This window comes from Podarcis erhardii (assembly GCF_964252035.2).
Source record: "Podarcis erhardii genome assembly, chromosome: 17".
NCBI lineage: Eukaryota > Metazoa > Chordata > Lepidosauria > Squamata > Lacertidae > Podarcis > Podarcis erhardii.
This window is the reverse complement of record NC_138515.1, coordinates 16,153,029-16,170,759: the sequence shown is the minus strand read 5'-3', so window position 1 is coordinate 16,170,759 and position 17,731 is coordinate 16,153,029. Positions and strand designations below refer to the sequence as shown.

The following is a 17,731-nucleotide window of genomic DNA, read 5'->3' as shown; positions in this document are numbered from 1 at the left end:
GTATCGGTCGTGAGCCTGAGGACTGATACATCACTGTTTCTTTTGATTTATAAGCACCTGCTATAATATAGGTGACTTAATAATAAATCACATTTACTGGTTGCAAGGAAACACGGTTCCAGCCACAACTCACTCTGGAATAGCCTTGTGATATATATCAGGGCTACTCTGGCAAAACAAGCTTCAGAAAAACCAGGCCTTGTTTTTCTTCCATTCTAGTTTAATAGCTAGAACAGATGAGCAGAAGCCCACGTGATGTATTTTTTCCCAGGGAGAAGTCTGCATACAGATGTGGAGCAGGGATAGTTTGAGGGCAGGATGACTGTTTATTCAGATGAAAGAAAGGCAACATGTACAGTGGTGAAAGGACGAGTTACAAAAAGAAAGCTGCAAAGAAAAGAATAAGCTCTACTGGCTCTGGATGTTTTTCTGTCTCTAGCAGTAGCAAAGCTGTACAAATATCTTTTAAAAAATAATTGTGCACAAGATAAATAACTAATTTACACTGTACACGCCTTCATTTTGTATAAACATATCAACACTTTCACTTTGTATGCACACTGCATTTTTAGCTTATAATATTTAAATACATACAGTATTATGCCTCTCAGTTAAGGTGCAATTTATCAAAATGTATGCTAGATGTGATTTTGTTGGTTTGTTTCAGTTGTCTTTGGCACATATCCTGGCTTATTTACTGAATACAAAAGTGTAAGACCGAGTTTGTCTAATGCTACAGAATTTTTTATTTTTCTTGATAGCAATTAAGTGCATATTTTTTGGTTTAACACAAGCTTATTTACAAAAAAAGAAAAGAAAAGGTATTCTCTCTTAATTTTAGTCTGTGTTTCAAGTCAGGTGGCCAACAAGTCATGTGCAATCGAAACAGTTTATACTTTGCAATAATTTTCATTGCAGGAAAAAGTGCACCATTAAAATACCTGGTGTAAGTATTAGATAAAATGTTTAACATTATGGAATGGTTTGATAAAAAAGCCACACCCATGTAGCCGATATGAAAATATGTCTCCGTTATGCTACGAACACTTGTAAAATGCTAATATTTGTTCTTCACCATTCGAGGGCTTCTTTAAAGTTTGGGCTTTTATTGTCGTGAGGCCTATCATATTGGCCACTGCAAGCTTTCAGATTAAATTATAAAATGAAAGTAAGAAGCAGGAAATTGACACTAAGCTAACCACTAGCAATTATTCAGTGGGTATATTCTTGAAAGCATAAAATGTCGACAAGCTATGTCATGAACAGCTATGCGGTTTATTTTTATCTGTTTTCCCTGGAGCTGATAAATACTGGTAGCTCTGAAGTTACTTCTTTCCACTTCCAAAAGAGGACTAATAAATGATGAAAGCTAAATTATGAGAGTTTCAAATTACAGCAAAGCTGTTATGATTGACTTAGCATTTGAAGTCCAGATATGCTCTTGCTATAAATTATGGTGTAAAAGAAAACATGAAAATGAAAGCTCTTTTGTCGTAATTTCCAATTTCCATACTATATAGTTTATTAAAAAAAAAATATACACATACTTTTTAAAAGTTCACACGTACTGAAGGACCAGTCCCATCTCCTTTCTCTAACAGTTAATTAGCTACCAGAATGAACATTTGGCACAGTGCTGATTTGCAGAGAAATGTCAGAAATGGAATTTCAAATAAGAATTCCTTTTACAGTTATTTTTAAAAGAAGAGGCTTCCTTTTTGAAAAACAAAAAGGAATTTCATGTGCAGAGTAGAGGAATGGGAACGCCGCACTATGCTTCAGATATAAACCATATCCTTTGGTTTATTATCCCAACTTATCAGCATGACCGTTGCAAGCAGATACCTAGAATTCTCAAGAGATGGCTCTTTAAAAGAAAATACGTATTTGTGCAACTGGGACCAATCTGCCCACAATGATCAGATGTTTCAAAAACAAAGAGCTGAGGAAAATCTGGAGCCTCTGTTTCAAAGCAACACACTTATCCTTTCGGTTTGCTAAATGATTTCATGCATGGTGATGTTCTTCAGAGTGCCGACACAGGTAAGACCGTGGCCTGTTTCAGTGTAGGGCCTCAGCTGTGTAGGGTTCCCTGATGTTGTGTATTTGTCAGGGAACATATCTATGCTGAGAATATACCTATCACTGAGGCTCCTGAAGAAATCAACACAACATGTTGGCCATCCCGTTGTCAAATGGCCACATTCTCAGCTGTGGGCCAAATTTAAATCTCTTTATAGCCTGCACAAGAAAAGGAGCAGAACAACTGTGCTCTCTCTGTTGTGGCAGATCTGAGAAGGGGAGTTTTGTGAGACAGGATGTGTGTCTTCCTGTTTGCCTGTATGAATATAGGCAAAGAAGAAAAAATACAGCATGTGGGGTCTGAAGTGAGAGGGGCCCAGAATATGGCTCAACATAGGGCCTTCCCATGTCCTTTAATCCCGTGTGGCTCCCTTGTCAGTCAATTTCATTCAGAACTGTGATGTCTGGGTGAATGATATGGTGTCTGATTTATCAATAGCAAAAGCTCCATTCACATAAGATTTCTTGGCCTCTGTTTCCTCACTGTCATCCTTCGTTGCTTTGTCCAGGGCAAAAGGGTTCACTATGTTGACTTCAGCACCAACGTCCATAAGTTCCAGCTCCTTTTGCGAGAGCTTCTCCACAATTCCAGCGCCAAAGGCATCACCGAGGACATTCACCATTGTTCTGAATCTATCCCTATGGAATAAACATTTTGGGTCAGTCTGGGCAAGTTGACTGGGTCCAATCTACTTTTACAAAGGCAAAAGCTATACTGCTTCTGCAAAGTGTTTCAGTCCACAAGGCTGATATTGTCATGAATGGCACAGAACCAGAACTCAAACAAAATGTGGGAAAGATCACTTTCGAAAGCTCAGTTAAAAAAAAAAAGAACTTTAAGCTCTATGGAATGAATTTTAACATTTGTGTTTCAAAAATTCAACGTGAACTTTAAATTCAGAGTGAACTGAGTTTTCAAGTGGACCCCAGCAATTGGAAATTTTTGCTTGTATTTATGCTTTCATGTAAATATGCAAACTGGATCCTGAAACCAAGTTTCTTTTCCCCCTTTTAAAAATTAAATTAATAGGGCACTTGTTCTGCTAGCACAAGGATTTCTGTTTGTGCAATGGAACTTCCCAACTTCCTCTGTCTGCACACATCACACACACCCCAAAATCTGCTCTGAAGGGTTTGGGGAAACCCCTCTATGCTCAGGGAATGCATAGGGAAAGGAGAGGGGGGGGGCAAGTTTCGTTGCACAGCTGAAAGTCCTAGTGTTGAATACTGCCCAGAGTTCTATACAAATTTGATCTCTGCTCTAAGCATATTCTGTAACCACACTAGCCTTTTGGGGGACTGCAGACTGGCATTGCTTAATGAGTGTCTTGATTCCATATACCCTCTACCAACTAGATAATGCCGCTGTTGCCAACCTGCATCAAAAATGAGATACATGGCAGAGGCAGTGGGAGACTGTGTGCAGTGGCATAGCGGGGTGGGTGGGCACCAGGGCAGGGGTGCAAAATTGCTAGGGGGTGCAAAATTTCAACACCCAGTGCTGCCTCCATACAGCTGCGAACTTCTGTCACTGGGCTTCATGTGAACCAGGAAGTGACCTCTCCAGACAAGGGAATGGCTTTTCCTTTCTTATCTCTGTGGCTGCAATCTCCTGGGTGACATGGACACCATTACACAGTTGAATGCGCATGTGTACTCTGCCGTTTCCCTCCCTCCCACCCACTCCACGCAGCTCCAGGTGCTAGCAACCCATGCTATGTAACTGATTGTGTGCCACACTTAGACAGAAACACACTTAGACAGAAACAGGGGGCCAATGGGCTTGGCTATGGCTTAGAATCAAGTCTATGCTCTGACTGCTTCTTCAGCATAGCCTGGTTCTGAAGACAACAGACAAAATCGCCTTGAGGCACTTGAGACAGGGGTTACATTGGAACGGCAGTGCACAATTTACTTACTTACAAACACCACATTCTACAACTGGTTAAACAGCCCATTGAACTCTGTAGAACCAATCTCTGAGTAGGCAAAAATGCACTGTTAGTGTTAATTTCCTTCTCCAAGGATTCAGGCCTGGAACATTATTGGGAGTTCCTTTTTTTAAAAAAAATGTGCTTTTTTTGGTCCAAAATCATATTAGGCAGTTAGGAGCAAAATTCCCTCTGGCAACCATGGACACACAACCTTGCATATAATCTAAATGACTGCTAATGAGTTACTTCCTGGAAGGACAAAGATGATACATCTGAGGTAATAAGTAAAAGACTGATAATCAACGTGGCACCCCGGGGGCAACCAATCTGCAGAAGTGCTAAGTGGCCTGGCACATAGTCTGGTGCAATGTGCTTCCTGCAAAAAGAATTCGGTGTTCTAAAAATAAATGCAACAGATAAGATTGCAAGTGTATGCCAGAAGGCAATTGTCATGGCAATGGATTCATTTACTAGCACACGGTATGTGTCTGTCGTTGCAAAGAAAAGGTATACAATTGGCTGCCTTGGGGCTTTGAAACCAAATGATTAGCTGGGTTCTTGTTAATATTGTTAACTGAGTGTCAAGGAAAACTTGACTGTGAAATATCCAAACTTGTGCCAACAAAAAGACCAATCATTTAGAAATAAACTGATTAACACAATGAAACAAAACGGGAACATGATTCAACTATAAAGTAATACTTGAAAATATATATTTTACCCGAAACTGACCCATTTGCTATCTCATTTTCTAGTTCGTACTCTAAAGCTCTCACAAATCAAACAGTAGCACAGACGTACTCCAAATAAATTCCCGATGTTCCTGAACTGTGTATTTTCATAATGATCAGAAATGAACTGTAAGTTGGCTCAGTAAAGATTTTAATGTGACATATAAATGAAGAGTCGGACACGACTAAACAACAACAACAACAATAAATGAATGCTACAGGAATTCAGTAGCAAACCATCCAACTAAGAAAATAATATTGATTTGGGTGGAGAATACCTGTGGGTAGATGCTGTTCTGATTTTAGGATAGTTTGCAGAGGGGTTAACATGCTAGTCTGTTGTCTGGACCTTAAGGACTAACAAAGCTTTCAGGGGCCACTACAGTCCACTTCAACAGATGTGTTAAATGTATGGATGTATGACATATATGGACATGGACCCCACCCTTTTAGCAGACCCAGATGCCAACTCTGTGCCCATGTCTACTCCAGCAACCCTACTGCAGAACCTAATTAACTTTTTGTGACCCATCAGGGGGTTATTTGTCTTCTCATCTTTCAATGTGATATATGCCAGCACCTTCCAGCAATGGCCTTTTACATGCTACATAGAACAAAACAGGCCATTCTCCATGCCAAATACTAAATGAATGCATATGTGATGTCAGAAACAGCAATATATATAAACCCACTGGGGAAACTTTTTATCCTCTTGGGGCACTTTGTTACTGACCTTATGGTACCCAAACTTGAATAAAAGAACTTCAAACAGAGACTGCAATGGGAAGCTACTGTATTCGCCAAGAGGTTCAAAGCTATTACTTGTGGACCGAATTGGGGCAGTGGGTTTTCAGTCATTAGGAAGCAGCATATATATGATACAAAAATCACAAGAGTGGCTGAATTCTCTTCCTACTGTCAAGTATGTGTTCAATTTCACATTTATTAGTGATATACCTAGACCAGGAATGGGCAACCTGAAACCAGAGACTGCTGAACTCCAGAGACTGCTGAACTCCGATTCCCATCATCAGCCCCTGTCAAGATAGCCCAGTGATGGCCAAAGTTGGCCCCTCCAGCTGTTTTTGGACAACAAGTCCCATCATCCCTAGCTAACAGGACCAGTGGTCAGGGATGATGGGAATTGTAGTCCCAAAGCAGCTGGAGGGCCAAGTTTGGCCACCATTGACCTAGCCCAAGATCAGGGATGGTGGAAGTTGTGGCTCCACCACAGGTTCCTCACCCTTTCTCTACGTTTTCAAATTTGTTCAACTTTGAACCTTCTAAACCACACACTGGGTGGACGGATGAGTAATCCCCCCCAGCAGGGCTGCGATCTGTATGTCACATGTTTTGATACAAATAATAAGATGTACAGCAGATCTGCTCTCAAGTTAATGGTCTAGCACATACTACGCTGTCAGGTTACCCTATGTTTTATTATGGATACAGTGGTACCTCAGGTTACAGACGCTTCAGGTTATAGACTCCGCTAACCCAGAAATAGTACCTCGGATTAAGAACTTTGCTTCAGGACGAGAACAGAAATCGCGCGGTGACAGCGTGGCGGCAGTAGGAGGCCCCATTAGCTAAAGTGGTGCTTCCGGTTAAGAACAGTTTCAGGTTAAGAACGGACCTCCAGAACGAATTAAGTTCTAAACCCGAGGTACCACTGTACCTGCATTACTGAGGACACAGGATCGAGAGACATTCATGGTTAGACACTTACAGAAGCCAATCCACTGCTATTATGAGGGTAACATCTTCAGCAGGCAGTCCGACGGCACTCAGGACAATCACCATGGTAACTAGTCCAGCCTGGGGCACACCTGCAGCTCCGATGCTGGCTGCTGTTGCTGTGACACTACATCCCAAACCAAGAAAAGGCCATCAGATATGTTTCTGCTTCATTCAGTCTTGTGCAGTTATGGAAACACTTCTTGAAGTTTTTAAACCAGAGTTGTTATTTAAAAAAATATTCCCTACCTTTCTAAAAAAAGTTGACTTTATGGGAAACTCCAACTGCTGGATGATTGTAAATTGAAGAAATAATCTAAAGGGATTTCTAAGGGATATACCAGTTGAGGTTTTTTTTTTTAAAATTGATCTGTGTCTTTTCTTGCATCATAGAACACTGCAGCCATTTTAGGTTTTAGTAGCAGTGGTGTCAAGAGGGAGGATATTTTAGCTGTCTTGGAGAAGGTGGGACAACATTCACAACAAATTCTGCTGTTTGATATATTAAGATTAAATGGTTTTAAAACAGTGCATTTTATACTGCTATGAGGTTGGTTTTTTTTTTTGGGGGGGGTGCTCTAAATCTCCTCTAAATTCTTGGTTCTAAAAGTTAGAATTAATCCATGCTTGGAGGGCTAAACTGAAAATCACAACAAAGTCAGCAGTTACATTGCTTGGAAAAGAAGAACTGAAAAGCATGCAAGAGCTTTTTCTTACCTAATGGTCACTATTTGGCCAATATCTAGTTCTAAGTCATTAAGTTGTGAAATAAAAACAGCAGCCACTGCTTCATAAAGGGCGGTACCATCCATGTTGATTGTAGCGCCTACCGGTAAAACAAATCGGGTAATTCTCTTGTCAACATGGTTTTTTTCTTCTGCACAGCGAAAGGTGACAGGTAAAGTGGCTGAACTGCATCACACACATTTGGGGAGGGAAATAAAGAAAATAAAGAAAAGACTTTAAGAAGCATAGTAGTAAAATGCCAATGTGCATGGCTATTAACCTGGCATGAGAACAACTTATGGGGCTACTGGAAATTAAGATGTAGACGTGGCAAAACAGAGGGCAGCTTTAATCATTTCTAAATTCATTTCTATTAATTCCAAGAGGATTCGATATGAAGAGAAGATTTTTTTTCTTCTTCAAAATTATCCTTACCTTGAGGAAATCATGAGTGCTGTCAAAAGTGCTTGAGCCATCCCCATGGCAAATTTATACGGGTTTTTCCGGACTATTATTAAGTACATAAGCGGCAGAATCACAATACTATGAATTGCAAGCCTGGGGGGAAAAAGAGGGAGGGGAAATCATAGAATCACAGAACTGTAAAGTTGGAAGGATCCCACCTAGTCCAGCCCACTTGCAATGCAGAAATCACAGCTCAATTTTTGAAATTTAGTCCTGTTTTTAAAACTGTTCAAATTAATATGAAAGCCACTTCCGCCTTAAGGAGGAGGTGGGGTTGCAGGCTCTCATGGCCCCTCCACTTGCACAGCGGGAGGTGAGTCCCACTGAGTTATTGTCCTTCATTGTGGCCCATCAAGCTTTTCTGTTCATATTGGCAATAGATCCCTAGACGTTCAGGCAACAGGTGACTCTCCCTTTCCCCACACACCCAGAGATACATGCAAAACAGCGCCCATTATGGCCCTGATCCCAAGGTGCTGCTTCCTAACATGCATGCATACTTCCTCCTGGTACCCCCCCCTTTTTTACCTTTCCGATATTACCTGACAATAAAGCATTAGGGAAGTGCTGTCAACGGATTCCAAAACCTACCAGAAGCATAGCAAGCCAGCCAAGCTATGGCAGGTTTTGACTTGGAAAATTGCCCCCACAATATCTCATATATGTGACATACGTGTATATTTTGTTTGATATTGTTATATATTTGATGTATGATCTACTCATATGCATCAAGGTGCGACATATTGGGAAATTGTGTACACTTGAAAACGCTGGCAGCATTAAGGTAAATTCAACAGTGTAAATAAGTTTTGATGGGTGTAATAATGGAATACTGAATGGTTTATTTCAGGGGTCAGCAAACTTTTTCAGCAGGGGGCCAGTTTGCTGTCCCTCATACCTTGTGGGGGGCCAGACTATATTTTTTTGGGGAGAAATGACGAATTCCTATGCCCCACAAATAACCCAGAGATGCATTTTAAATAAAAGCACACATTCTACTCATGTAAAAACACCAGGCAGGCCTCACAAAAACCCCAGAGATGCATTTTAAATAAAAGGACACATTCTACTCATGTAAAAACATGCTGACTCTGGGACCATCCACGGGCCAGATTTAGAGGGCAATTGGGCCGGATCCGGCCCCCGGGCCTTAGTTTGCCTATCCATGGTTTAGTTTATGTAAAATATGCGGGGATTTATGTTATGCAAAATGAACCCAAGGAAAGAGAAAATGGAAGTCACTGATACTTTAAGGTTGTTTAAATGAATATTCTAAAATGTAAAACAGAAAATTTTATAAAAATTATGGGGGGAGGGGAGAATTCAACTCTCACATTGGCCACCATACTCCTTAGGTGACCACATAAACGAGTTCCATTTATATGCACATAACTCAGCTTGGAACCCTGTGCCTCCCCTCCCCCGCCTCATGTGCCCCCCCCCCCCATTATATTGCCTGGGAGCTGACAATTGAAATAAAAATAGTGTGTTTCTAATTCAATGTCGTTCTGAAGCACAGTGAAATTAGAATGTCTATAAAACGAATGTCCTCTCATACCCAGTTACATAAGAAACCGATCTATTGTATATAAATTAAAAATGAAAAGTAAATCAATACATTTTTATCAGGGTTCAAGGAATAACATACCCACTTAGAACAGTAGCCATGTAAAGACCCAGTTTGCGAAAAATCTCCCAGTCTTCAACTTCTATTATCTTTCCAGCAATCAAAAAAATAATACCCAACGGCATATACCTGGAATGCACAAAACGTCATAAAAAGTATTCTATGATCACTGTTATTTCATTGAGCTCGCTATAAAAACACGCTAAACAACAAATTTGTTCAACTTTTTTTTTCATGCATTTGACAATGAACAGAAAGCAAGTGGCTGAAATTACCGTATTTGCTTCTCAAGTTGTATTTATGAACCATTACATAGTTTTCGGTGTTGTAAAAAAAGACATTAGCATGACTGGTACATTTTATGAACACCTTCATAATTTGAGCTATTATGCAAAACATGAAGTCATAGAAACATAGTGTTGGAAGGGACCCAAAGGTCATCTAGTCCAACCCTCTGCATTGCAGGAATCTCAGCTAAATTATCCACGAGTCAATCAACATTGGACAGCTAAGAAAGGCAGTACTGCATTGTGTAGCTGGAATGCCTTTGCAAAACAAAATAAAAGCCCCTTTATAGAAGTGATCTTTCTTTCTTTCTTTCTTTCTTTCTTTCTTTCTTTCTTTCTTTCTTTCTTTCTTTCTTTCTAAAAGAAATTTAATTCTAGACTGCTTCTAGATGCACTCCTAAGGGAGTGCATTTTCTCAACTGTACTCCATTGCTTTTTTGAAAAATAATAATTTTTAATTTTGCAAATTGCAATAGAATGCAGAACAAAAATAACAGAAGAAACAGTTACAGGTTTCACATGTGTCGTTGTTACAGTATAGGGTTGGGAGGAAGTGGTAAACACTGAAATCAGGTAAGCAATAATTAAAGCAGCTATTCACTATTATAGCCCATCCAAAAACCATCATTGGTAAGGTTACCATGATAAGGTTACCAGATTTTTTTCAATAAATCCAGGGACACGTGTCAATTTCAATGGATTTTGTATGGGGACTGATTTGTAAATCTGGGGACTGTCCCCGGGAAATGGGGGCGTCTGGTAACCTTAGAAGCTCTGAAGAGATGTATTTTTGAAAGTTAGGAGCAGAAACCATGCTTTGTCAGAGTTTTGGCAACAAGGGTTCAATTATACGAATACCAAAAATGCCGTCCCCAACAGTCAGCCATACCGTAACTTTAATAGCTGAATAAATAGTCTCTTTTTGGGGAGGGGGAAGAGGAAAAGCAAGAGAGGTGGGGAGGGAGAAAGAGCTTTCACAGCCAAATGCATAATATTTTAAAACTCAAGGAATAAACCTGTTAATCACGTCGACTTTCTGAAAGAAGTTTTACGTAAATTACTTTTTTATTATCATCCTGAATTCAGTAACAAAACTTACGGGCAAGATATCATTCTACTTACCACATTATTATCTGAACTATATACATTGTGGCATCGTTCAGTGCATTGAAGAAGTCCATCAGCACTTTCCCCTTTTCTCCCATTTTCCCAATAACAATTCCGAAGACAAGGCAAAAGACAATCAGGCCAAGAACGTTAATACCATCAGAATACAAACCCACTATTTTGTATTCCTTGGTTATATTCTGCAGATTGAGAGTGAAGGAGAAAAGTTACCAATCAGCAACAATGCCAAGAGGCTGGTATTGATGAACTGGGAGAATAAAGATACAATTCCCTTTAATAAATGGATCAACAATATGATAACACTTGCAATTTATGGACACTTGCAATTTATGGTTGGATGAATATGACAATACAGTCGTACCTTGGAAGTCGAACAGCCTAGTTCTTGAACGTTTTGGCTCCGAACATCGCAAACCCGGAAGTGACTGTTCTGATTTATGAACTATTTTTGGAAGCCGAACGTCCGACGGGGCTTCCAATTGGCTGCAGGAGCTTCCTGCAACCAATCAGAAGCTGCACTTTGGTTTTCGAACGTTTTGGAAGTCGAACGGACTTCCGGAATGGATTCCATTCGACTTCCAAGGCACGGCTGTATTTGGAATGAGTCTAGACAAAATGTAGTGAGCTATTAATATTCCCATATGTATTAGGATAATAATATCAGATTTATAAAAGAATGTATGGGTTCGGGTATTTTTCATATATATTCGTATATTGTGGGTTTCCCCCCTACATATTTTTGTGCCTTTTTAGTTCTCTTTTTCTTTGCATCACTTAATTTCTTTAAACTGAAATCTTTTCAATAAAATATTAATACCAACAACGCATTTTGTTGATGCAAAACTTAAGCAGCTTTCTCATTCAGGAAACTCTAGAAACTTAAGCCTGTTTGGTGTTTATTGGTTAGTAAAGGTAAGAGACCCCTGACCATTAGGTCCAGTCATGGCCGACTCTGGGGTTGTGACGCTCATCTCACTTTATTGGCTGAGAGAGCTGGCGTACAGCTTCCGGGTCATGTGGCCAGCATGACTAAGCTGCTTCTGGCGAACCAGAGCAGTGCACGGAAATTCCATTTACCTTCCCGCCAGAGCGGTACCTATTTATCTACTTGCACTTTGATGTGCTAGGTTGGCAGGAGCAGGGACCGAACAGCGGGAGCTCACCCCGTCATGGGGATTTGAACTGCCGACCTTCTGATCTGCAAGTCCTAGGCTCTGGGGTTTAACCCACAGCGCCACCTGCGTCCCATTTATTGATTAGTTTGCTACTTTCTTCATTGGGTTATAGCAGGCATAGGCAACCTTCGGCCCTCCAGATGTTTTGGACTACAATTCCCATCATCCCTGACCACTGGTCCTGTTAGCTAGGGATCATGTCTATGCCTGGGTTATAGTTTTGAAAGTATTGGTTTGTGTAGTGCTACTAAATGGCTGCATGTGGAGCCTCTGGAGAACAAATTATCTTAAAGGATTTGACCACAAGCTTGGGTCTTTTAACAGTGTGGTCCAGTAGATCCTTTTGAATTCTTGTTATTAATTATCACATTTACAAGCAGAATTTCACTACCCTAACCCTTTCTTCATAATTTCAATAGTTGCGGTGCAATACACCAAGCAGAAGTAATCATACCTTTGAAATCTCTGTTGGCAGTACAGTCGAGAGTGGGTCTGGTGTAGGAATAGTAGCATTTTTGTCTACTTCCGTTGTGATCATTATTTCTACACGCTTGGTCTTGTACTGAAAGTTAAGAAAACATACATTACATTCTTAGGATATAATGGATTGACAAGGAAACTATTTTTTAAACTTCTTTTCAGGGTGGAAGGTGTTTAGTAAGGCCTAGAATGCTGATACATAAGATTTATGGTTTCAACATGTCAACAACGGCTGACATGCAGATGCATTATAATGTGTACATAGATAGAAATACCTAATATGATATTAGAAAATCATCATGAAGGGTTATGTTAGAACAAGAGCCAACATTGTATGGAATAAATGGTTTGGTTTTCTTTATATATACTGTACGGAAGTTAGCAAAAGGACAACGAAAATGGATTTTACGCTCTCTAATGGTAGCCAAGAGGCTGATATTGATGAACTGGAAGAGTTAAAGATATGATCTCCTTTAATCAGTGGATGGATAATATGATAGCACTTGCAACCGGCGAACGGACTGCTTACAGACATAGACTCTGCTTGGATAAATACGACAATATTTGGAACGAATTTATACAAAATGCAGCAGACTATTAATATTTCTATCAGTATTAAGATAACAATATCAAATTTATAAAAGCATGTATGTGTTAGGGTACTTTTTGTATATCTGCATATAGTTTTTCCGCCTTTACGCAGTTCTGTGTTTTGTTCTTTTTCCTTTCTCATTCTTTTTGTATCTTCTGCATTATATCTGAATTTTTTTCAATAAAATATCTATATAATAATAATAATAATAAGTTTGTTTGATGAAGTATTTGTTTAATGCAGGCTTTCCGAACTTGGGTCTCCACCTCTTTTTTTTGGACTACAGTTCCCATCATCCCTGACCACTGGTCCTGCTAGCTAGGGATGATGGGAGTTGTAGTCCTAAAACAGCTGGAGACCAAAGTTTGGGAAACTCTGGTTTCATGTTTCCCTTTTTGGGTTCATTGTATTTCACAAGGCTAGTTGCCTGTGTGAAACAGAGCACAGGCAACTCCCCATTTACACAGGGGTTGTGTTCTGAGGCACCGTACGCATTGGCGGGACACCCACAAGCCTGTGTGCCAAAAAAACCAGCAGTGGTTGTGAGGATGATGATTGCGAGCAAATGGGGAGTTGCCTGTGTAAATAACGACGACAAAGCACTGGTTGGCAGGGTGGTGCTGCTCACCTGGCTCCCTGACCCTGAGTATCCCTGCTGCTTAGAGACAGAGGCAGAAGGGCAAGGTGCAGGAAGCTCAGCAAAGCCAATCTGATGCTCCTGTGCTGAGCTCCTCGCTCGATGCTCCTCCCCGTCCACCTCTTGGTAATCAGCAGCAACGCTTGCTGTTGGGAAGCCCTGCCTGTCCTGCCAACTGCTGTTGTGTAAGACGATAAATGTGAGACTGTTCCAGAAAACTTTGCCAAGAGTGTTGGGAGAGGGGCAGTTAAAAGAACACAACATCCTCTCCGAACAGCCACACCTGAGCCAGGGTCATGTCCTCGTGTTGGTTTATTTCTACATTCCTTATTCCTTCTACCTAACGCTTCTTCTCCTTCACTGTAAGTGCATTAATCCAGAATTGCAAGCAATCAGAGAACCATAAAATTCCCTCTCATTCCTCACTTTCTTTTTGTGAGCTGTAAAGACGACGCCTTGCGGGCCAATCCCAGTGCTGAGGAAGTTGCAGCCACGAAATATTTCTGCACCACTAGAAAAAGGGAACCACTTGATCTATGAAGGCCTTTGGTTTTGTATCTTAATGTTGCCCTGGAATGCATGCTTTATATGTTGCTTTGGTTCTGAAAATTGTTGTCTAAAGCACTAGTAATTCGAAAGGAAAGTGAATTTTTGGAGACCCTAATTTTTCCTTGATGTTTTCATTAGGGTTGTTGTTTTTTGCACCCAAAATATCACAGTATCCTACAGTATTAGCACCACAATGTTGTTTTATGGAGGTGGAGAAATAAATGCAGAGTAAGGTAAAGGTAAAGAGACCCCTGACCATTAGGTCTAGTTGTGGCCAACTCTGGGGTTGCGGCGCTCATCTCGCTTTACTGGCTGAGGGAGCCGATGTACAGCTTCCGGGTCGTGTGGCCAGCATGACTAAGCCACTTCCGGCGAACCAGAGCAGTGCACGGAAACGCCGTTTACCTTCCCGCCAGAGCGGTACCTATTTATCTACGCGCACTTTGATGTGCTTTCGAACTGCTAGGCTCACTCCGTCGCAGGGATTCGAACTGCCAACCTTCTCATCGGCAAGTCCTAGGCTCTGTGGTTTAACCCACTGTGCCACCCAGAGAAAGGGTTAGTAAATACCAGAATAGGGGTTAGTAAATACCAAGATTGAACTTACCTGTTGGAAACAGGCCTGCACAAGGTTTTCTGGGAACATATTCCTGCAGAAGGATTTTAAGATCCTTTAATGATATCGCAATGTAACAATACAAAGTATATTCAAGAAGCAATAGGGAATGCTGGTGATAATGTTTCTCTCCCTCTCTCCACATATCCCAGGATATATTATATCAAGGCTCAAAGTTCTAGGAAGATCTGTTCAAGGTGAAACACTTCTGTAAGCCTTAAAGAGTCAACGTTTTAACAAATGGGTCCACAGGTGACTGGGATCTTTCTTTCATGCTATATTTGTCATTCAGTCGGGATGCAGTGCATGGGATACAGATACAGTGGTGCCTCGCAAGACGAAAAGAATCCGTTCCGCGATTCTCTTCGTCTAGCGGTTTTTTCGTCTTGCGAAGCAAGCCCATTGACAGCTTAGCGGATTAGCGCTATTAGCGGCTTAGCGGCTTTTAGCGGCTTTTAGCGGCTTAGCGGCTTAGCGGATAAGCGGATAAGCGGCTTAGCGGCTTAGAAAAAGGGGGGGAAGGGAAAAAAAGTCGGAAAAACTCGCAAGACATTTCGTCTTGCGAAGCAAGCCCATAGGGAAATTCGTTTTGTGAAGCGCCTCCAAAATGGAAAACCCTTTCGTCTAGCAGGTTTTTCGTCTTGCGAGGCATTCGTCTTGCGGGGCACCACTGTATACAATCTTACTGGATTGACAGAGTAGGATAAAAATGTCCCACCCAGACTTTGTAACACTTTCTCCTCATTATGTTTCGTGATTATATCATTTTGTTTTGGCAGACAAATGGTTCCAAATACTGCATTGGGCAGGGGACACCTACCAGCTGAGTAAAGGGGGAAAAAAAGCTAGTATGAATTGCATACGCTACCCTCTGCTTTATCAAGAAAAGGAACTGCATCATTATGAACAAGTCTTTTATATTGGTCAGAATCCAGCATTGCATGAGCAGATTTCCACTTGGGCATCTGGACTTCAACATCTCTGCTTCTCCCCACAAAATATACTCCAGAGAAACCACAACACCTGGGGCAGGTGAATGAAACCACTCAGAGGGCTCCGCGGGAAGAAGAGGAATGTGAAGTCTCATTGTAAAAACAAAAGTTCATTCTGCTCGCTCATGGTCTACAGACAGCACTGAATACAATCTATTGCTTAAAAGTTCTACACTACAGTGGAAGCACGGGTTACGAATGTGATCCATGCAGGAGGCACGTTCGCAACCTGCAGCGCCGTGTCTGCGCAAACGCGGGTCGCGATTTGGCGCTTCCGCACATGCGCAAAGTGCAATTTAGTGCTTCTGCACATGAGCGAGCGGCAAAACCCGGAAGTAACCCATTCTGGTACTTCCGGGTTCGGCGTGGTGCGCAACCCGAAAACATGCAACTTGAAGCGTCTGTAACCCGAGGTATAACTGTACAAGCTTTTCCATCTCTCAGATACGTATTATTTGATAGCTTAAAATTCGAGACAGTGGCATTTATGGTGCAATCAATTTAGCAAGAGAACAGAATTTGAAAGCTCACCTAACCAAGTCTAACATAGCATCCACTGTGGAGACCTCAGGTGTACTGCCCATTCTGTCAATCTCCGCAGCATTCTGGGACACTCCTGGTTTGATAGCCACAACCAACACAACCCCTGTAATGGAGAAAAATAACATTCTGAACAGATGGAAATCTTGCACACAGCATTTCTTTAAACAATGTGTACAATGGCTGCTTCCAGAGCACAGCAAATGACAGGCCAGGATTATGTCAGCTGTAGAATGAGTGATTTTTCCTTTCAAGTTTGATGGAAAACTGAGTTCACTGTTACAGGATACAAAGTTGCCACAAGATCGTGTTAAGGAATGCAGTTTAATGGTTTAATTCCTTTAGTGAGGAAACAGCTGACTCATTTCTGAGCTTCTGTGGCACACACAACAGAGAGTAAGCTTTATAGGAGGTGAAAGGGTAAACACACAACCCACCAAGTCATTCAGCCTATTGATGAACCAAGGCAGCTCATGGACACAGGGGCCAAAGTTGCACATTCACAATAAGCGAAATGATGGTTTATGTGAATGTGCTGGATCCTAAGGAGGAGATTGAAGCTGCTTTGCTCCTGCCTGGTCCTTGTTTGCTCAGTAATAATAATAATAATAATAAAAGTAATAATAATTTATTATTTATATCCCGCCCATCTGGCTGGGTTTCCCTAGCCACTCTGGACAGCTTCCAGCAAAATATTAAAATACAAGAATTCATCAAATATTAAAAGCTTCCCTAAACAGTACAGGTAACAGTACAGGTACAGGTAATCCCATGGTTAAGCATTATAATTGTTGTTAAGACATTCCTGTATGCCTATGAAATCACATATCTGGAATGTAGCATGGAGGGGGGAAAACATCCTACTCCATGAGAATGACTCTAGATGTAACAGTTTATCCAAACATGCTCTTTCTAAAAAATCTGGGTGAGGTGAAAAATGACTGTTTACTTCTGATGTGCATTTAAAACAAAAACAAAACGTCACTGTACAATGCAAATAAATTTAAGGATTATAAAGATTCTAGGATTACCTAGGATTACAGCTAAAGCTGTAGTGAAGAAGTAGTAAACAACTGCCCGCAAGCCAATCTTTCCAGAAATGCCGGAGTCCAAAGCAGCAACACCTGGGGATATTTGGAAAATAATGAGATTCTGGTTCATAAACATTTCTAAATAAATGTAGTTCATGTCTAGATCAGATCAGATCAGAAGAAACTTTATTTGCATCAGTCACTAGCCATAGCAACAAAATAAAATAAAATGTACTGAAGACAGAGGTGGAAACTTAACTATACAAAATACATTTTGGAGGTTTACATCAATAATGGATCTTATTCTAATTGCCCCTGCTAGAAACCTTGTAGTTTTCTGCTGCCACCTTGATCTGCTAGAAGAAAGGGCACAGTAGCAAGGGTGGAGTGACCTGGCATGGA

The 17,731-nt window shown here is 40.9% G+C and overlaps 1 protein-coding gene and 1 long non-coding RNA gene across 3 annotated transcripts in view; one reads left to right on the top strand and one right to left on the bottom strand.

Annotated features, from left to right (window-relative positions):
- Positions 1-306: 306 nt before the first annotated feature.
- SLC1A1 (solute carrier family 1 member 1) overlaps positions 307-17,731 on the bottom strand; it is a 38,537-nt gene continuing 21,112 nt past the window's right edge. For both annotated transcript variants that reach the window (XM_081845247.1, XM_081845248.1), the window contains exons 3-12: positions 17,330-17,422; positions 16,290-16,404; positions 14,758-14,800; positions 12,347-12,454; positions 10,712-10,896; positions 9,324-9,431; positions 7,646-7,768; positions 7,202-7,396; positions 6,477-6,611; positions 307-2,721 (exon numbers count right to left, since the gene is read on the bottom strand). In XM_081845247.1, the coding sequence (XP_081701373.1) occupies positions 2,472-2,721; positions 6,477-6,611; positions 7,202-7,396; positions 7,646-7,768; positions 9,324-9,431; positions 10,712-10,896; positions 12,347-12,454; positions 14,758-14,800; positions 16,290-16,404; positions 17,330-17,422 (1,355 nt within the window). In that variant the 3' untranslated portion in view covers positions 307-2,471. The remainder of the gene's footprint in view (positions 2,722-6,476; positions 6,612-7,201; positions 7,397-7,645; positions 7,769-9,323; positions 9,432-10,711; positions 10,897-12,346; positions 12,455-14,757; positions 14,801-16,289; positions 16,405-17,329; positions 17,423-17,731) is intronic.
- On the top strand, positions 13,182-15,599 carry LOC309332648. Its single transcript, XR_014152282.1, has 2 exons — positions 13,182-13,963; positions 15,546-15,599. It is a non-coding gene; the product is annotated as an uncharacterized lncRNA (long non-coding RNA).